A 21,363-nucleotide genomic window follows, 5' to 3' on the forward strand; every position below is an offset into this window, starting at 1 on the left:
AGCTCTTCCAGATATTCCACATGAAGCTCATTCCTATTTGTTCATGCAATTACTGAACAAACAAAGGCAATTCTCTGGAGGAACTCAGGTCATCTTCTGCTTCTTCTAAAACAGAGAAAGCCTCTTTGTCTCCTACAATTAGAAAAAGAGCAGGTTTTTGTGCAACTGGACAGCAGCAGTGAAGATAACTGTGTGAAGAAAAGCAGATGCTGAAGTCTACCAGATCCTGAAGAGATCTGTGAAACAGAGAAGCCAGCTGTGAGACAGGGAATTTATTTGTGTTTTACTGTATATGGTTTCCTTCTAGATGATTCAAATGAGAGGGTTGTTTGAAAGATGAAAGACCCTGGCTTAAGTCAAATGTAGCTAGCAACTGCCAGTGAGAGGAAAAGTAGAATATTGAGATCACTGTGTTGCCCTCACAAATTCTTTCCTTCTTAATACTATTTTAAACTAATCCTGGCAATAAACATGATTTTAAAATGTCATTTTTAACGCTGTGTGAAAGTCACAGGCTACCACTGTTATCATGAGGTTCAGGGGCTTCCTAAGCAAGAAGGCTGTGAAAAGGAAGAAGAGAATGTTCCAGAAAAGTAGTTGTTCATCTTGAAAAGTAGCATCTTCAATCCTTTTTGAGACACCGAATATCACAGGATCAGTAAAAGAAACCTGAAGGTCCCAAATATGGCACCCATCATTTCAGGCTGGAAGACTCATCACGTAATATCATCATGGTACATACATGGCAAGGACCATACAGTGAGTGAGTCTCTGAAAAGAGGCTTGCAATTAAAAATTGTTCTCTGTTCAAAACTGCAGTGAATGGGCAAGATGATTCTGGCAAGATGATGCTGGTTCAGAGAATAATAAGCCCTTTTGCTTTTCTGGTGTTGTCTGCCAGGGAAAAGCAAATCTCACGCTTTGGCTTTGGAGTTTGTTTTGTGTTAGTCTGCCTGGATGTTTCAAAGAAAATGGCCTCATATTAGGATTCACTGCCATGAAGGAAACAAAAATCCTACAGAGCACAGCTAGACCTGGAAATCATTAATTGCAGATAAAAAAAATAGTTTTGAAATGAGAACAACTGCTTTTCCTGTCAAGAACAGATTACAAAACTTATTAAGCTGTAAGATACCACTCTGTTTCTACTGCCTGAGCATGCACAGGCTTTGGTTGTGTATCTCACAGTGTGTGAGGATATTTCGTGCTGATGGCAGGCAGGCTGATGACCCAGTGCTTGTTCAGTCACACTGATGCTTTGCACTAACCCAGAAGAGGACTCCTGTGCCACTGGTACCAATGACCCCAAAAAAAACTTCCAGTCCCAAGAGCTACCAGACAGCAGCCCTGGACTCTCTATCAGACTCTCTATTTGGCGCAAAGCAGAGGCTCCATTCTACCAACAGAGCTGTCTGCAGAGGCTGTGTTCAACAGCTTTTTTCCTCTTTCTTATTTCCTCTGACCCAGGCTAATTGCTTCTTTCATCTGCACGGAGATATCCTGACTCCAGAGAACGTCAATTAGTGGATTTGTTGATTTTTTTCCCCCCTCCTCATCACTGAGGAATGTAGCCTAAAGGAGTGGTTCTTCTCTTCTCACCCCATGTGTTGGATCTAGTTATCAAGTGACCTCAGGATGTGTTAGATCAGCTTATTGATCTGATAGGAAACTAATTATTTGAGAGGGTTTGTGATTTATGTTCTATCAGATCAGCAAACCTGTGTAATTCACCATGGACTGCAAGGTGGTAAAAGGAAAAAAAAATCATGTTTAGGGATGGGGTAAAAAGGAACCCACCCTTCAGAAGCAGCTCCCTGGTGAGAATGTGTAATATAAAACTGCACCTCCAGCAATGGTCTTTCCTCACTTTTCAAGGATTCTACTGTCTCACTAGTTAAACAACATAAAAGATGTAAAGTCACAGACTCCATGAAATAACCTCATCCAATTTGATTCACGTTGACAGAACACACAGAATCAATTGTAATGAACACAGTTCTGTGGAGAGGTTTTAGGTGAGGTGTCTGCACCAGGGATGGGGCAGCCCTGGCTGTAGGGACAGACTGGAGTCTGGAACTGATGCCTTGGGAAGGCTGACCTAGGACAGAGACTAGAGCGAGTTAAAGAACAAAGTAGGGATTTATTCAAAGGATCTCCTCAATGGATGCACCTTGGGCAGCACAAGAGCCCAGCCAGGGCTGCACCCAAGATGAACCAAAATGGTCCCAAAATGCACGACTGGGCATGGGGTCTCTCACTGTGATCAGTTCTGCTCCATTTGCATCTTGCAGTTCATTGTCCCATTCCAGCTTTAGCCCCTGCAGTCCCACCCTGCTTGTTTTTTCTCTCTTTAATTCACTGTTGCTTATGCTTTTTGGCCCTGAAGCTTGTAACAATTGCCCTTGGTTCTCAAGATGGAAAAGAATTGTTTTGTCTAACTAAGCTGTGAAGAGAACCTACTGACATTAAATATGAAGCTCAGGGCTACACACCAAGACAGCACAAAATCTGAAAAATATGAAAGCTAAAACTTAAGGCATCATTTCCCCCTTTCAGAGGCTTGACAAGGCCTTCACCTTGTTGAGTCTCTATTCTAGACATCTACTAATAATAGTTATTTAACAACAGATAAGTATCTAATAATTGTAAATAACTAATAATAGTAAATATCTAACAACAGATAAATATCTAATAGTAAATAAATACCTACCAATAGGCAACTGGAAAGCAGTACCATGGAAAGGGACCTGGGGGTGCTGGACAAGTTGGACATGAGGCACAGTGCCCTGGCAGCCAGGAGGGACATCCCTGTCCTGGAGGCACAGCAGCACCAGGCAAAGGAGGGGATTGTCCCCTCTCTGGGGGATGGGGCAGCCTCACCTTGAGTGCTGGGGAGAGTTCTGGGTGCCACAATGTAAAAAAGACATTGAGCTGGTAGAGAGTGTCCAAAGGAGGGCACGAGGAGGGTGAAGGACATTGAGGGGAAGCTGTGTGAGGAGCAGCTGAGGGCACTGGGTCTGTTTAGCCTGGACAAGAGGAGACTGAGGCGAGACCTCATTGCAGTCACAACATCCCCACAAGGAAGAGGAGAGGAAGGCACTGATCTCTTCACTCCCATGACCAGTGGCAAGACCCAAGAGAATGGCCTGCAGTTGCATCAGAGGAGGGTTAGGCTGAGTATCAGGAAAAGGTGTTCCACCCACAGGGTGGCTGGGCACTGGAACAGGCTTCCCAGAGAAGTGGTCACGGCACCAAGCCTGACGGAGCTTAAGAAAGGTTTGGAAAACTCCCTCAGGCACATGGTGTGACTGTGCAGGGCCAGGAGTTGGACTTTGATGACCCTTGTGGGTCTCTTCCAGCTCAGGATGTTCTGTGATTCTCTGACTGCAGTCACTCCCTGCTTCAGAAGCTTTGTCAGATGCTATGCTTAGAGTCCAGCCCTTTTTTACTGGCTCATCGTGCTTGTTGTCACCTCATACCTGTTGGGAGAGGTGTGGATGGAATTCTCTGAGTCTTATTCAATGACTGTTCTCTCAATGCTGTTTTTAATTAATCTCATTTAAAGGGACTCATTGTTTTGTGGGCAGGGTTCCTTTGCCCCAGGAATTTTAAGTATTTTGATTATGAATACATTTTTGAGCCAAAATTATTGTCTTAAAACATCAATAGTCTTACTTCTCCCTTAGTACTCCCTGGCCCTGAGGGAGTTGCTAGGAAAAGTTCTGTCATGTGGAGGTGAAAGAGGAAGGGAAGAAGCTTGGGTCAGTATGGAGAAACTGAATGTTTCCCATGAAAAATCTCAGTGGAGCTGGGTTTTTACTTCATCCCAAGCCCCCAGTGGTGGAGAGCCAATGTCCTGATGGGAGGGCTCTGTCTCCCAGATTAACATCCTCCTCCACATCCTCTTCCCATCAGAGACAGGAGCAGCAGATAAATAAGGCCATACATGCAGAGAGCAGAGAGCAGCTGTGCCAATGGTGGTCACCACTCCAACAATCTGCCTTCAACTCTTCTGGGAGAAAAAAAAAAATCATTGGCCAGATGGGAGCACTGTGATGGGTTTCTCTGAGCTTTATAAATCACACCGACCAGTTTCACATTTGGAATCATTAGTTCATTTTCATAGTAAAAAAGAATGATGTGAAAGGTACGATATGCAGTGTCTTGAATTATGCATGCAGTTTTTGTGGTGATATAAACTCCTTTCAAAGAAGAGTTTTACTCCCCTTAGTGATAAACCTTTTTTTTTCTAAACCTTTTTTCCCTAAATGTTGTTCCTGAGTCCCTCTTTTAAGAGCATTCATGTACTTATTTGACTGTAGAAAATATGTACCATTACTGAACCTTGCAAAACACTCCATGTGTGATTTGTTTTGATCAAACTTTTACACCAACTTTGAAGCAAAAGTTTTAACTGTGGAGCATGGAGCAGCCTTCAGAAAGAAAAAAACTGCCAGCACCAGCCTGCACAAATGATGCAGATGTGGCTTCCCTCATACCCTTTGTTTCAAAAAAATGGTAAAACTTTGGGGTCCCAGAAGTCACTGGGGGTTCAGTGTGCATAGCACCTGGCAGGGTGAGTATCTGCAAATACATTTTATTTGATGACTACTTATCAGAAAGCACCTGAGTCCCTGAACTAAATGTCCCTGAGTGAAGTAGAACCAAGGTCTTCCATCACCCCCTGGGTGAGCTTCCTGTTCATGAGCCCATCAAGTCATGCCACCATGCTAGAGCCCAATAATTATATTTGCAAAATAATGTGAGGGGGAGGAGGAGCACCTTCAGCATCCTCATAGAATAGTCTCAGCTTTAGAACAGCTTTAGAACAGCTCGGAGCAAAAAGCATTTTCCTGGGAATAGAGTGGCATGGTTTTGAACACCCTTCATCCTTGAGGCTGAACATGTTCCCTGTAGTGCTTGTGGTGATGACTCTGCTGCCAGCCTGTTTGCTGTGAGTTATTCAGAAACAAAACTTCTAAGTCTTTCTTAGGTGTGGCCTGAACACAGCCAATTTATCCAGCCTCCATGGCATTTGGGGCAATAATGTCTTGCCTGAGAATTCAGCCAGGTTTGGGTTTATTTAAGTACCATGATGCTGGTTTTACCAAGATCTAAGCACAAGCAAAGCAAAAAAAAAGGCTGCAAAGCAAGGGACTGGCAGAACTTAGTTGCCTAAGGAAGCCATTTGGCAAAGCACATGCTGGGACTGGGCAGGATCTATGCACCTTAGTTCTACCTAAATACCTAATTTATGGATCTAGGCCAATATAAGTCTAGCTGTGCTGCGTGCACTTCTCTGCTAGGGAAAAAAATTATCCTGCATGGTGGAAGGTATCCAGCATTCTGGGGATTAAGAGCACTTGCTCTGTGCTTTACTTAGGCTGTGTGGGGAAATATTAGGACATGACCACTCCCACCTCAGGAGCCCAAAATGCACTCGATTTCCCCTTTGCTGTTGCCAGGCAGCTTTCCACAGCCCCTGACAGGAAGGGCCATTACTCACTTTACTCATCATCTAAGGGCTCTTGCTCTTAGGAGAGAAGGGAACTGTTTACAGAATGACTTGTGTTTCCCCCAGACTGGTGTTCCTCTGGTAGTCCATAAATCCCAGGTGCTGTCAGTGCCGAGTGGAAATGAAAGGTATTGCTGGACAGGGAGGAATTCTTATCTTGCATCCAGTTACTTAAAGATAACTCCAGATCTTCTCACGTTTACTGCTCTTTGTGTCTGGAATATCATGTGTGGGACAACAGGGATTTAAAGTTTTGACCACATGGCACAACGGGGACCAAACCAAGAAACAGCTTGTTTGTCCAATTTTATTTTTCTTGAGGTGTTCAGAGTGGGAGAGGGGACAAAGCTGCCTGTCAGCTGTGAATTACAAATGTTTTGTGGACACAGGAATGCTGCGAGACTTCCCAGCTCCAGTGCTTATTCAGAAAGTCGTTTTGCAAGGCAAGGCTCTCTTAGAACTATCAGGGCCACGGCACAGCTTTAGAAATTGACATTTGTCATGAGAAACTTACATCGAAGGGCTGGATGGCTGTGCATAAATGGACACGCAATCGGATTACTCACGTGAATTAAACTCTACACACTGGCACGGATAGTCATTTCTGCAGCCGGGGATTCTACCTGGATTGCTGCCACCTCCCTGAAATACTGAAACACGCACCCATGCCAGATCCCAGACCTCTGGAATAGGGGCACAAGACACGGACAGCCCGGTTTGCATGAAGGGGAAAACATGTCATCCCTTTATACTTTGAGGACTAAAATAAGAAATTACAAAGAAATTACAAATTTATTTTCCATAAGCAATTCCAAAAACGCCCGAAGCGGAGGGTGTGAGAAGAGCGCGTTCAGCGGGGGAGGAAATAGGACAAAACTTTCAATTTCCTTTGTCCTTACGGACGCGATCAGGGATCTGCCAGCGGCGGAGCCGAGCATTTGGGAGTTCGCAGCGCTGCGGGGCGAACGATCGCGGGGCCGGGGCGAACGAACGGGGCCGGGGGAACGATCTCAGAGCGGGGGGAGCAATCTCGGAGCCGCGCTCGGGCCGGGCGCGGCCGCCTCGCTCCGTCCGTGGCCGCCTCGCTCCGTCCGTGCCTCCCTGCCCCCGCACGGCCGCTGCACATCGGATCCCGCCCCCGTCCCCGCGGGACGGCCCCGGCCGCCTCACGGCGCTCCCTCCATCCCCGCCCGCCGGAACCCGCCCCCGCCGGCCGGGCGCGCCCCCGCGGCCCGCGCGCCCCCGCGACGGGGCGGGGCGGGGCGGGCGCTGCGCCCTCCCCTCCCCAAGGTGTTGGCGGCGGCGGGGACGCGCCCGCCGCTCGTGCCCGCGCCACCCCCCCGCCCGCGCTCCCCTCGGCTGTGCCCGGCTCTCCCCGGCTGCGGCGGCTCGGCCATGGCGGAGCTGAGCGCCGAGCGGCTGCGGGCGCTGCCCGGCAGCTGGAGTTACGGGATCAGCCAGGGCGGCCGCGTCTTCTTCATCAAGTGAGCGCGGGGCCGGCCAGGAGGGGAGCGGGGCCGGGCCGGGAGGGGCGTGCGGGGAAGGGAAGGAGTGGGAATGGGGGGGGGGGGGGAGAGCAGGGGGCGGCGGGGCTGCGCCTGCCTGACTCGGTCCGTGTGTCCGTCCCCGCAGCGAAGAGGCGAAGAGCACGACCTGGCTGCACCCGCTCACCGGCGAGGCCGTGATCACCGGGCACCGCCGCAGCGCAGGTAGGACCCAGCCCGGAGCCCTGCCTGGATCCCAGCCCGGAGCCCTGCCCGGAGCCCCGGCTCGGCCGCCCCCGCCCGCCCCTGCCCCGGCCGGGCTCAGCCCCGGTCCCCGCAGCCCCCCGGGACAGGTCCCGGTCGCGCTTTGCCCGCACTTCGCGCAGTTGTTCCCCGCGGGGTGAGCAGCGCTGCGGTCTCCGTGCAGTCCTGCATGCCCAGCCTGCTGGCCAGCTTCTTCAGGCGCCTTCTCTCTCCCCCTGCCCCCGAGTTGTGCCTGTGTAATGTATCTGTCTCCGCTCTCCCTTCGTTGCCTTGTATCACCCCTGCGAGCCTGTGTAGTTACCATTAGAGACCGCCTCGTTCCTCTCGTGCTCCTCGCTGGCTACCCCGGTTATCCACCTGCATAGCATCCTTCCCCAGTTTAGCACGAAACCACTCATCGTATTTCTATTTCCAGCAGTGCCTAGATTTAACCACGATAGGTGTACTAGAAATGTAGGGGCTGATTTCGCTAGTCACCTAGAAACCCTTTTTTCTCCCTGCGTTTCCATCCAGGCTGAGAGTCTGTGTGCTTTCCAAGTGACTGGGAGAGGTGGAATAGGTAGGAGGAGAAAGGGCTTGAAACATTAGAAATAACTTGGAAGGGAGGAGGGTGGAATCAAGTCTGCTTCTACTGTTTGTTCCACTCTGGAGAAGTATCAGCAGGAGGTGCTGGAGGAGGAGGATTTACAGCAGACACTCCGGAGACCCGGAGCCAAACTCTTGGCTGCTGGAGCTGCACACAGGCTGCATATGCCACTGGGAGGTGGTGGAGTGTAGTAATACGTGCAGTTGTTTTTATGTATATAAGCCCTTGGATAATCACAGGGAAATAATCTGCAAGTGAATTGGTCTGTATCAGATTATTTGCTTTTTATGTTTGGTTAATACTTATGCATTAAGGAATCAGAAACAGCCTTTTAGAAAACTGGTGGGCAACCTTTCTTTTCTTTTCTTTTTTTTTTTTCTTTTTTTTTTTTTTTTGTTTTCCAGTTGGGAATAGTTTAAAAACCACAGGTTTCTGGCTATTAGAACCCTGCAGTTTGATTTGCAGTGAAGGTTCTGTTGTTTGTAAGAAGTCATTTAATGCTGGGAAATGGAACTACTGATTGCTATGAGGCTCCTCTTGCTCCTGCTCTCAGTGCTCAGATTGAGAAAGTGGCCTTCAAATACAGCAGCATGCATGGGGGGGCAGATGTGTGTGAAGAGCTTTTCTTGTTCAACTCCGGCATTAGCTGAGTATTAATTCTTTTTTTAAACTATTCCCACTGTCCCTGTTGACTGATGATGATTTCCCAGTAATTTTCCAAGTGTCTCATTTGTTTCTGCTGTTAAGTGCCTTCTAAAGGAAATGCAGTTTGCTTTTGAGTGTCTGGAGTATTGTGTGTAACAGAGCAGAGTTATCATCAGGTAAATGAAACTTGTTTCTGAACACAAGGCTGAGGCATGACCTTGGATACACTGACCATAGTTCATCAATCAGATACCAAAGTGTCTAAAACCAAAATCTATTCCTGGAGTTTTTCTCATTCATGTGTATGTTAATGAATCTCTCCATGCACAGATATAATCAAACAGAATTATTCTGGGGTTTATCTCTTCCTTTGCTCTGACCATTGTTCTGGAACCTAGTCAAAATATTTTCGGAATACATCTCCTCTTAAGAAACAATTTTTGAGTGAATGGCACTTCTTTTGCAGATGTATATTATTGTAAAGCTCTCTGTTGAATAATTCTGTGAGGCATGTTTTAGACGGTGAGGAAAGCTTTGTCCTCCATTATGGGTTGAAGTGCTTTTTATTCTTTGAGCTATTCAGCACTGGAAGGGTATTTTTTGCAAAGTTCTTAGAGCAGCCATAAATACTTCTGCTGGAGAGACTTCCTGTTTGCTGTACTTTGCCCCGTGCTGTTATCAAAAGACACCTTGATTTTTGTACTGCGGAAAGATGGGAGTGAAGAAAAAAACCATCCGGAGCAAATAAGTAATGAGGAGGATAAAAACCACCACATAACCCAGCCTGATTTGTTTTTTCTTTAGGAAATGCATTCTTGCTTTCATAATTCAATGGGAGAGCACTACGTATCAATCATTATTTTTATTGATGGGGGCAAACTTTTAAGGTGCCAAACATCTCTAGAGCTTCCATCACACCAGGAAACTGAAATTTTAACCATTAGTGGTATGGGGTTTTTTTATATCTGGACTCCTGACTCCTAAGAGTGGTAATAGAAAGGAAGAGAATGCACCCACATCCTCCACTAGATTTACATGGAAAACGATTTTCATGTAAAATGCAACAGAGTTGTAAACACTGCAGGAGCACTTCTTAGTCACAACAGTGGTGGAATTATGCTAATACAATGCTAATGCTCTGTGGTGCAGTTGATATCGTGCCTCTTAAGGAGCTTGTGGCTTGCATGTAGCTCAGTTAGATGAGCTTTTGTTCAGATCTCTGCCTGCCAGGTGAGCTGATGCTGCTGAAGTTCAAGGCAGGGAGATCTGGGGATGACCCTGAGTTCTGGGCAAAGGAAGGAATGTTAAACGAGGGCACACTTAAACCATCCTTGTTATTTTTTGAGAACCTGAAACCCCAATCAGGTTTTCAGGTATGTAGTTTCTCTTGGCTTACAGAATTCACACTTAGGCAGTCTGGTGAGTCAGTTCTGAAATCTTTGTTTCTGGGACTAAAGGTTTCAACATGAGGAATCAGACACAGTGTTTTAACTACCTTGGTGTTAGGGAGTAGACCTAAGGATGGCTAGCATCATTTCTTATTTCAAAAGGTAATTGGAATGTTTTGCTGCTTGTTTTCCAGACTTACCCACAGGTTGGGAGGAAGCCTATACTTTTGAAGGTGCAAGATATTATGTAAAGTAAGTTGAATGTTTGTCACAATACTATAATTTTCAATTAGTTTGTGTAAATGTTGCTGTAATTCTGAATGCTTTCCATACTGAAACTGTTGTGCTATAAATCCAAAGGAGCATTTAAATTTTCATAGGGTATCTAGTCCTTTGTTTACTGAATTCCACACAGCTAAAACAATTTCTTGACTGGTTTTGCTAATTCAGGCTGTTTGAGGATGCAGATTCAAGTGCAGTTTCTGCTGTGAATGTAACCATCTATCAACAAATGTCCTTGCAAGCCAAGAAAACCTTGAATTTGTCTGTTTGCTTGGCATTTGTGTGTGTACCCTCTTGTGCCATTAATGCTTTCACAAAGGCAAGATCTTACTTCATCACTGGAGAAGAGTCTTGGTTTCAGCCCTGTTCTCTAATTACATGGTTTAAAGCCACACTGAAGGTTTAATTTGGCCATTTTCTTTGCAGACCTCCTGCTTCTGCTTCTAGCATTGATTTCCTTTTTTTTTTTTTTTTTTTTGTTCTGGTTTGAGTATGTTTTGAAGAGCATGTTCACTGTGGTAGCCTTACTGTGTGTATTGTCTTTTTGAATGAGAGGCATGAAAATCAAGCTCTTGTAAAGAAGTCCAGAGGGTGTATTGGTTGGATCTGTACAAACTTCTTACAGACTTTTCCTCTCTAGATAGTTAGACCATCCTCACCTGGAAAATTTTTAAGTGGCACCTATGTATATTTAGTTAACATGCTTCTTTTTCTTCTGTTTAACTATTCACAGGCTTTTCTCAATTCATTCAGGAGTTTTTTGCTCACTGCATTGAGTGTTTGGTTTGCTGTCTTTAAATTAAAAATGTCATTAGTGTGAAAATTTTTATGAGTGAAGGTTATAGACATAGTTTATAGGCTGAGGTAGTTTTTTCTGTGTTGTAAGTGTTGAGTACAAGGTTGCTGCTCTGTGTAAGATGCATTGTAGACAGTGTAAGGTGGATGTTATATGTGTGTTTCATGGTTTATTTTATATGAGTGTGTTTGATTTGGTCCTAAACAAAATTTTAAAACATATATTAAAGCATAATGCTCCCAAGAAATCTGACCAGAATAGGCGCTGTGCTATCTAGGAGGGCAGATTGTTTGTTGATAAGCAGCGTGTTTGTTTTTCTGTTCCATTCTGCCTTCTTGCAATTGACATTGCAGGAGTGCTGAGTAGAAATTGACAAGAAATCCACCAGACTGAGGACAGGGATCCATTGAGAATTTTGAGGAGTTCTGTGCAGATTGTTAAATGAAGACAAGTGAGAATTAAAGAAAGCTGTGTTTGTGTGTGAATACAATGTGAAAAAAAAATTCTTCTAGGCTTTGAGATGGAACCTTTTCTTGTAGAATATGCTTATGAACAGTGTGTTGGCCAGCTGTAGTAACAGGAAAATAGCAACTTGAGTTCTCCTGGAATAAACAAGTGTGTGAACAGCTGTTGTAGAGCTCTTCTGGACAGACTTAGTGAGTGCTAGGTTGTTTGTGTACCCTTGTCCTTCCAAGATCTTGTGTTCAAGGTGTTACCATAACTGTGAGGATGCACACGGAGCTGATTGTTTTGCTGATAGCCAGCACCAAATAGCTCAGTTTGTGTTTGGAAGTTGTGCTGTCTTTGAAAACACGTTGCACAAACACTTCTCTGGGATTTGACAGATGTAGGAGGATAGCAGGGCTGGTGCTGTCAGGTCTGCTGAAAGGTTCACGTGGTCTGACCAGTTTGGCATCCTTAGTTAAATACTGGTTTGTTGTGTAGAGTCTTGGGCTGAATTTGAATTCCTGCCCAGTGATAGCTTCTACTTTTAAAGCTGTCTCACATTCAGCCCTGCTGGTGCTAGAGAGGATGTGAGAGCTAATGTAGACACGTTATAATCACTGTCTCCTAATCCTAGGCACTGCAACTCAGGGTGATGTGTTGATTACAATAATTCTGGTTGTCTGAATTTCAACTACTGTGGGGCTTCTGCAGGAGGGGCAAACAGCACCGGGTTGTTGTGACCTCCTGCCATGCAAACACCCCCACGTATGGATTTTTAACCATAACCTGCTCATTTGTGTGTACTGATTGGCTGAATATTAGTGTTTGTTATGTCAATTGCAGTGTAACAAAACCATGGCAAAACTATAAATATTGAAATCTTGCTTGTGGTTAGGTCTGAAAGAAACATATTGCTTTACATTCCATATGAGTTACAGGGAAATGAATGTTAATGTCATGCTTTTGGTGCTTCAGCCACTGAAACCTGTCTGTTGGATTCCTGTGTCCAGTCAGAGTTAGACAAGAAGGGCAGTCAAGTTTCCTGATCACATAAATTATTTGACCAAACTTCTGAGGCACAGCTTCAAATATGTGGGTTGAATAGAAATGTTTAACAACCTTCCTTTATGGTAAGATCTTATGCTAGACTGTGTTTGAAAATAAAAACCTTTTGAAAATTATTCTTCTGGTTCTTTAATAATAGGTCTTCAGTGTTCCAAGTGGGTGTGTTGCTGAATCTATTACTGTGCTTTTTTTTGGCTTTGATGTAGTAAACACTGTATAATCAAATTGGGATAATGTCGAGGAGATAATCGTCAGCTAAATCTTAACATTCCTTGCACTGGCATTTCAAACAAATGACTCAGTATACAGACTGCACTGAAATGTGATTCTTCTTAAAGGACACTGTATTTTTCTTGGGATGTGTGCATTCGGTTTCAGAATAAGTAAATACCAAACAGTGACTATTTTACACATTTTTTTTCTCTCCCGCGGCATTGAATTTGTTCTAGTTTTAAAGTGGAAAGATACACTTAAACAGGGACAGATAAGGAGTTGTTCCCTTTGCATACTGTGGTTTTCTGCTGGTGTAGGGTTGTCATAGTAAGTTGATGCTAGCTAGGACTTTGACCTTTTTGGCATGTTATTTTTTCAGGGTTTTTTTGAGCAGTAGAATATTTGCTAATGACAGAACCATTTCCCCACATCCTCCTCACTCACCTCTGGTAAACCCGAATGACAACAGGTGTCCTTTGCTATTTGGAGTTTAAAAATGTGCAATGCCAGGATACCTTGTGTGTTCTCAGGAGAGTGGTTACATTGTTTGGGTGTTTTGTCTCTTTCAGGGTGAGAAATCTGGGTTTATTTACTATGCATCAGACCTGTGCGCTGCCATCCCTTCATTGGCACTTGGGGGGAGCTCTAGCAGTAAACTTTGCTGAAATAACTAAACTTTTACCCAGAATGTAAGGCCCTTGACTGTAGGACTGATAACATTCAATTACAACGTTTGTTATTTTCAGTTAAGTATTGTATCTTCTGTATTATGAAGCAAAACTCCTGAGGCTTGAAAATAGCAGCAAACTTGCTATTTTTCTTTTGTCCTGCTTAGGGTCCTCCACTGGACTGGTTACTTGTGCTGAGTGTATTGTGCACTCTGAAAACTTAAGGGTTTTCTCCCCAAAACACATCTAAGCTGGGCAGTATTGTGGGAAGCTTAAGTCATTTATGTTATTTATAAGTGCCTGAGGAAAAGGACCCCACAGGAAAATCTCATTATGATACTTCTCAGTAGAGAAGATACACCTGGTCATGGGGCTCAGACTCCTCACCTGGAAAGATCATTGAGAATTTCCAGCTTGATGATTTTAGGTCTTGGTGATGGCTTCATAATGTTTAGGCACCAAAGCACTGGGTTTGAGGACCATAAAATTACTAAATGTGTGTGTGCATTTATGCACGTGTTTGAGAAACCCTTATCATTGGTTAAAATGACCCAGTGATCTAAACTCAGGCATTTGCTTACTTTTCTTGCATTTTTGGTTCTAATTGCAGTAGTTCTAAATATATGTTCAAATTTTAAAGTATTTTTTTCTTTTCAAGCAAGGGTTATATTATTTAAATTATTAATTTGCCAAATAAGGTTGTTCTAAAAATCAATCCAAAGATGATACTTGTGGAATTTTGCATCACTTTGCCTAGGTTGGTTTCTATAGAAGTACTATTAGGTAGGCTGTTTGCATGTTGGAATTTGATTTTTCTTAACTTGCTGTAAGACTGATACTTTTTGGGCAGTACAAAAGCTGACTGCAAAAGTGCTTAGAAACTCAAAGAATTAAGAGGGTTGAAGTTTCATTTTTGGGGGTTTCTCTTGAAGTTTACTTTTTATGTGTTCATCAGAACAGTTTTTGCCTGTTGCTGGCTGAATCAAGGCATTGGCAAAGCCTGGCCAAAGCCAAGGTGAGTTCACTGTTGCACCAAATAGAGGTTTTGTGTGCTTTTATAGAGACTGTTTTGTCAGTGCAGATTTGTTTATTGTAGACATGTAGCTTGAAAATTGGGAAGGCAAGAAAAATTTATTAAGTGATTAAAAGGGATAAGATCGCATTCAGCTCCGAGTTTCTTTTGTTTACTAAAATAAACCTGCGCTCATTGAGAATTCAGCTTTCGTTTGAACCTTTGTCTTTTATGTGCATTCTAAAGATCCTTTCCCATTCAGCTGAGACTTTCTCCAGAAAAATCAAAGAACAGCCAGTGGTGTTTGCTGGAAAGCCCTTTCTTGAAAGGAAAAACGCAATTTGAGAAAAATATGAACAGATCAAACTATTTTTCTCCAAGACTAAGAATTGCAGTATTCCTCCCAGAAATTCAGTTCTTTTCTTGTTACCTCTAACCTTTGCTTTACTAAAATGAAGAATAAACGTAATTCTTTTTCACACATGGTGAGACCTGTAGGTCAAATAATGGTGTATGGGTGAACTGGGACTTAGCTACAAGCTACCTTGTGCCTTTTGTAGTGAGCAAAGCTGTTCAGATAAGGAGTACTTTTTTGGGGGGGAATGCTTGCACATTTATTATCTGTTTGAACATTTGCTTCTTTCTTCCACTGAAATACTCCAAAAACCAAAAATACCACAGAGCTGGAGCTGGGTGTGGAGGTGGAAGGATTCTAGGCACAGGAAGAAATGGGTGTGGGTCAGAGAGGTGGGACTGCATCCAAAAAGCAGCTTCTGATGGCTTGGATGTGGAAGGACAGGGCTGTAGGTAGTGCTGGGCTGCAGGAGAAGGCTGAAAGGGTGGGAGTAGTTGCAGAAGGAGAGGAGAGACAACCAGGCAGAGAGGAGCAGTCAGGAAAAAGAATGGGAGCTGATTTCCTAGGAGCAAACTTAATGGGATTTCTCCCAGAGGGAAGGGTGGCAAAAGTTCACCCTGCACAAACAAGTTGTCTGACTCGTGTGCAGGTCTGGGAGGGCCCATTATCCCTGGAGTCTGTTTCAAAGTTAGGCTGGGAGGTGGAATATCAAATGTGAGTGTTAGGAATTGCTGTGATTCTAAAGGCTCTTTTTGCCTGTGACGTCTGTGGTTGATATTTTGAGCTGTCTCTTTCCTGAAGTGTGTTTCTAAATTGGGCAATACCTTAAATGCTTCAGTTTCACTGAGAAAGACTTGAAAGCGTGAGGGAACTTACTGATTTTTTTTTTAATCATTACCAAGTTTTTCAACACTTGTAAGGATTAATGAATAATTACTTAAAACCACAAAAATTCCTATACATAAGTAGTTACATGAAATATTGAAGTCCATGAGAAAGATATTGAAGACACTCAAACTTTTTTGATATTTGTGACCAAATTAGTAAATTGGCCTCCAGCTTTAGAACCTTGTTTTTGAAGTGGAAGGATCTTTTCCTTAGCTTTGGTCTTCTTTGGTGATGAAGTACTAATAGCAGATAAAGTGGATATACTCTACATTTACTACAGTGAAGGATGGCAAAAAGCAATGGAAATGCTCATCAATCAAAGCTTTCATGTAGGTGGTTGCTGCAATGTTTAATAAATGCAGTGGTACATTTTTTTTCCCCAAACCCTCCCCCCTTTGCAATAAAAAAAAAAATTAAAAATTGATGCGCCTTTTTAAGAATGATTTTGGGGCTATTTCATCTTCCTGTTGTGTCTGGGTGCTGCACAGGTTCTTTCTCTTCTCCCCATCTTGGTACCCATATCCTGCAGCACCTGGAGCTGAGGGACACTTCCAAAAACACCTCACCTCTACTGTTATACAATACTCCTCTATTTGTTAGAACTTTCACATGTCCTGATTCCACCTGGTGCCTTTTATGTTCTGCTTTTGCTTTAAAGGAGTTGCACCGACTTTTTTTTTTTTTTTAATCCCTGTGGTCTGACAGAGTTTTGGTGTGCTGATCAAACCTGGTGTCTGTTGTGGTGTTGCACCAAGCCTGTTTTTCCTGCACATGTTTATGTTGCCCCAGCTCCTATTCTAATGAATTCCACTTGCATTAAAGCTGAGATACACTGAGGCTGGCAGTGCAGAGCACTCCTCAGTTTGCTCCTGTGAGAGGGAGAGAAGGCTCCTGTGGAGCTTCAGGCAAAGAAATCCTTGCTGGAAGCAAAGCTCCACAGCCCTGACTGCTGGGATTTCTGCCAGCAGTGGTGCCTGGATGTGTGTTCTTTTCTGTGTTTCAGTAAGTAAATATCTAAATTTAAACTCTTTCCCCTCCCCTCTCTCCCTCCTCCTTTGCCTTCTTGCTTTGGGATGTGTGAGATAACCATGCGTTGCAGTTCTCTTGCATTTGGTTGAGGGGAATGGGTTCTCTGACAGTGATGTTGTGGGGAGACAGAAGCTGCATGAGGAGCCACCATCAGAAGCAGAAATTTGGGGATGAGAACTTGACAGCAGATGCACTCCAGTGAAACTCTGCTTCCCAGTGCTGGCCAGGACAGGAAGGTCTGGTTGTATGGTTGGCTGTGAAGTTGCATCTTTCTGCTCCACACCTATGAAACTTGAATTGAATACTTGTTTGAAATTGTGTGGTAGGGGGAAAAAGGCTTTTAAGACAGTATTTTGAATGCCTATGTGGCCTGTGACTGTGTTGAAGCTTTATATAAAAAATTAAAAAGACTTCTCCATATTCAGGAGGCTTCACAAACTTAGTTCTTCATGGCTTTCTCCACTGTGATTTAGTAAGAACATTTTTTGCAAGGAAAGGTATATTGCCAAGCAACCTAACCTTTAAAATTGGCTCCCTGTTTATTCTTCTTCCAGAATCTATTAGAAATCATGTTTAATAGAAACAAGTGCTTTAAAAACAAATTTTGTGCTTTATTAACTGGAAATGTTTCAGTGTGTTAGACCAGGCAAGAGAGGTCCTAGTTAGAAAAGGTTTTAGAAAACAAAACTGCCTGGTGAAAGTTCCAATTTCAAATGCCATCTTTCCATTCCAGTATTTCCTGGAAGCTTTTATCATGTTTACTACTGACTGAATAAGCAGGATACTGTAATTGCACAAATCCTGCAAAAATACAGCTTTGGATTTTGTTCTGAGCTGTACTACTAGCAAAATTCTGTCATTCTGGATTTTTTTTATTCCCTATTTTTCATTAAATCCTGCAGATTATGCAGCTGCTGACCAGTGTCCATAACATTTATAATTTCCGAGAATCTATTTTTGAGATGAGTAAAAACATGTGATGTATAATCTTTAAAATTTTTCAATGAACTTGGCTTATAAAAGGGACAGAAATACCTCTTTGCAATAAAATTTTGTGAGCAACAAGAATTAACACATGATGCTCTGAAATGCTTATGGTGAAGAATAGAATCTTTTAATCTGATTTATTTGAATGCCTGAAAGGGGAACTTGGTTTCCTCATGGCTAAAACTGTGGGGGGAGAGTTTTGTTGTGGATTTTAGATGTTGTTCATACCATTTTATAGGGTTACTTTTGTATTTTTTGATGAACAAGGAAAATCCTCTAGATGAATGTAGAACTCTGTGGCTGAAATCTTTTGTAAGGTTTGATGCAAAGGTTGAAAAAGAAAGTTACAAACAAAAATGCATGTTTGAGCAATCAATGTCGTAAGAGCAAACATTCATTTTAATGATGAATTTTAATCAGAAGAATGATGCAAGCTAAACCTCATTAGATATTCATATCATCTGTTCTGATCTGAAATCTCTCTTGTGGTACAAACTCAGATCTTCTCTGCTTGATGTGGGTATCAGTTGCTTACCTGGTCTGACACATTGAAATATTTTCAGTTTTTAAAGCACACAAATCTTAACTTCTTTTTTTGGATTTTTTTTTCAATTAATAACATTTCAGCTTCTGGTGATTGATCCATCTCCTTTGTTCTATCAGCATAATTTCACTTTTGAATCAATAAATTTTGAGCTAGTTTAATTGAAACCTAAAGATATTCCTGTTACAGTGAATTTTGGAGGAGTAGGTTACTAAAGCTACTCTAGGTCAGACAGGAGGTGCTTATGAACATTGTCCTACAATGAATGGCCAGCAGGAGCAGGGAGGTCATCCTGCCCCTGTCCCTGGTGAGGGCACACCTGGAGTGCTGTGCCCAGCTCTGGCCCCTCAGTTTGGGAAGGACATTGAGACACCTGAGCATGTCCAGAGGGGACAACGAGGCTGGAGAGGGGCTGGGAACACAAACCCTGTGAGGAACCACTGAGGGAGCTGGGAGTGCTCAGCCTGGAGAAAAGGAGACTCAGGGCTGCCCTCATCACTCTGCACAGCTCCTGAAAGGTGCCTGTGCTCAGCTGGGGCTGGGCTCTCTCTCCAGGCAGCACTGACACAACCAGAGCACACAGCCTCAAGCTGCACCAAGGGAAATGTAGGTTGGATAGCAGGAAAAAGTTTTTCACAGAAAGAGTGATAAAGTTCTGGAATGTTCTGCCCAGGGAGGTGGTGGAGTCACCATCCCTGGGTGTGTTTAACAAAGCTTGGATGTGGCACTGGGTGCCAGGGTTTGGTTGAGGTGTTGGGGCTGGGTTGGACTCAGTGGTCTTGGAGGTCTCTTCCAACCTGGTCATTCTGTGAATTTCTGTGAATTTCTGTGAATTTCTGTGAATTGGAAGAGTTTGGGAGCCTAAATATTTACACTCAGCAATGGGAGTCTTGGGCTATGTGTTTGGAGTTTGTGGTCTGTAAAGAGCACTGGGTTGGGGTTTCTTACACCCATCCCTGGGCACTGCAGCAGGACGTCCTGATCCCTGCCAGGCAGCCTTGGCTCCTGCCTGTGCCCCTCCTGTTGCTCAGCTCCAGGTAGAAATGAGCTGGCAATCCTGCAATCTGCAAGGTCTCTTCATCAACCTTGCCTTGGAGTGCTGTGGAAGGAAGCAGGGTGTGAACTGTGCCAACGCTGCTGCCAAAGGTGTTTTATTTCCCCTGTACTGAGCCTTGGATTTCTTTATCTGCAACTCCTGTCTGACAATTCAATAACTAAATGAAAGGGTTTTTTCCTGTAAACTGAATTTAAGAGTTTCCCAGATTTAAACTTTCTCTGTAGTGATTGCCAAAAAGAGGAGGATTTAAGGAAAGTTTTTTGTTCTTAAGAGCAGATAAACTGACAACAAAACCATTAAATTTGCCTACTTTTCTAGCTGAATATATTACACAGTACATAGTAAAGAGGATAAAAGGTGACATTTTAGAATTATTTAGATGAGTGATGCCTGGTAGTATAGTAAAGTGATATCTGTTTAAATGCAAATTTAATGAAAGGTTATCTTTTTGGTCTTCCTGTTACCACTAGTGTTTATTTCTTACATATATATACTCACATACATATACAGAGCACATTCTTCTTTATGCCTCTTCTGCAGACCACCCAATCCCAAGTTTCTTACCTGGAATATTTGCATTTTGCTTCACTTTCAAAATACAATAAAAATCTGCGCCTTTTTCCTGAAGTGCTCCTTATTCTTGCATTCCAAGCTAGACACTTTGCAGTGTGCTCCAGAGTCGAGCTCACTCTGTGGTTTTCATCCAGCTTCAGGTGAGAGTGCCAAACCTGTCTAACAAGAAATTCGGGATTTCTGGTGCCTCCGATTGCTCGTTTTGCGGTTCAGAACAACAAAAAGTGCTATCAAATTCAGCAATTCAAATGCCAGTGTTTTATCCTGTTCATTAGAATCTTTTGTTTGGGTGCTTGCTGCCTCAAAACACTTTGGAGTTTCAGATATGTAAGTTCCTTGAAAATCTTGCTATTTAGTTGCTGAAAAAGCAGTGAGACATAAGTAAAGAGGAGTCTGTTGATTAAAGTGCTGGTGTCCTATTAGGCTCCAAGTGGGGTTTGCTGTGTTTCACAGCCCTCGATGATTTAAGCAAAGATTGCATCAGGCTGAGGAGTTGGAATTATCAGGTCTTAAAAGAAGAGGGGGAGGAAGTCTTTTGCTCGGTAATGGAGTTGTTTTTTCTTTCTGACTTTTAGTGATGTTGTTTTAAAGTCATTAGTGCAGACAGAGACTTCTCAAACTTTTAATGAGGATTGAAGGTAGCATCGCTTTTGTCAACTATTGCAATCATTAGCTTAGACAAGAGTTCTTGCTTTTATTATTTTCCTTGAAAAACTGCCTTGCACAATTGTAAACAGAGTTTTCTTCTGGTAACTTAAGGCTTTTATTTATTTTTTCAAGGAGGTGAAGAAATTAATCTGGCACTGTTTCAGAACCTGTGTGTCTCATACACTTTCACCAGGCTTGGTATACAGGAGATTATGTTGCTGGCAGAGTGAATCTGTAAAGAACAAACAAAATGTTTCACTCGTTTGAAGATGGGTCTAAGAAAAATTGGAGTAGAATTTGTGGAAAATTGGCTCTTGTATTCCTACTTAATTTCTTTGCAGCAGTAGGGACCTGAATTGTAATGAATGGAGGTGAATAGGTTTTGGATTTGGTTTAACAGCTGGGTTCACCAAGTGTCTCTATTAGGAGTGTAGAGGGAATGGTCAAAGCAGAGTTTATGGAGGATTTTATGGTTTGGGGTTTTTTCTGTCTGAATTTGACATAGATATGTCAACCACAACAAAAAATCAAATGGAATGCAGACAAAGCTGCAGTTGGCAGCTGTTACTTTGTTTTGATCAGAGGCAAATAGTTCAAGTCTTCTGATCAGTTTATTTTCCTTGAGCTGAAGTAATTTGGTTTTTTAGTAGTCTAAAAGCCTCTCTGCACCACTGGTTTGGAAAAAAAAGAATAGGGATTTATTTATATCAGAAAAACAACTGTCGCCAACTCTTTGTCTCTTCAGTTCTTCTCTTCTTCTGCTGTTTGACCTTCTCTTTCTCTTCCTTTTAATTTTATTTCTGTATACATGCCCTTATTGTTCACCCTACTATTTTCACTGTTACTCTGCTTGCTTCTAGCACTGGTAGCTCAAGGAGTGTTAGACATGATCTTCCCCAGTTGGACTGCATGCCAGA

General features: G+C 43.1%; 1 protein-coding gene across 16 annotated transcripts in view; it reads left to right on the forward strand.

Moving 5' to 3' along the window:
- The first annotated feature begins 6,873 nt into the window (after positions 1-6,873).
- Positions 6,874-21,363, forward strand: part of PLEKHA5 (pleckstrin homology domain containing A5) — a 159,170-nt gene continuing 144,680 nt past the window's right edge. For 5 of the 16 annotated variants that reach the window (XM_036401778.1, XM_036401783.1, XM_036401780.1 and 2 more), the window contains exons 1-3: positions 6,899-6,999; positions 7,148-7,224; positions 10,077-10,134. In XM_036401778.1, coding sequence (XP_036257671.1) covers positions 6,911-6,999; positions 7,148-7,224; positions 10,077-10,134 — 224 coding nt within the window. In that variant the 5' untranslated portion in view covers positions 6,899-6,910. Of the gene's footprint in view, positions 7,000-7,147; positions 7,225-10,076; positions 10,135-21,363 lie in introns of all 16 variants that reach the window. The other 11 variants (XM_054515004.1, XM_036401782.2, XM_036401784.1 and 8 more) reach the window with 5 other exon arrangements.

Source organism: Molothrus ater, chromosome 5, assembly GCF_012460135.2.
Source record: "Molothrus ater isolate BHLD 08-10-18 breed brown headed cowbird chromosome 5, BPBGC_Mater_1.1, whole genome shotgun sequence".
Taxonomy (NCBI): domain Eukaryota; kingdom Metazoa; phylum Chordata; class Aves; order Passeriformes; family Icteridae; genus Molothrus; species Molothrus ater.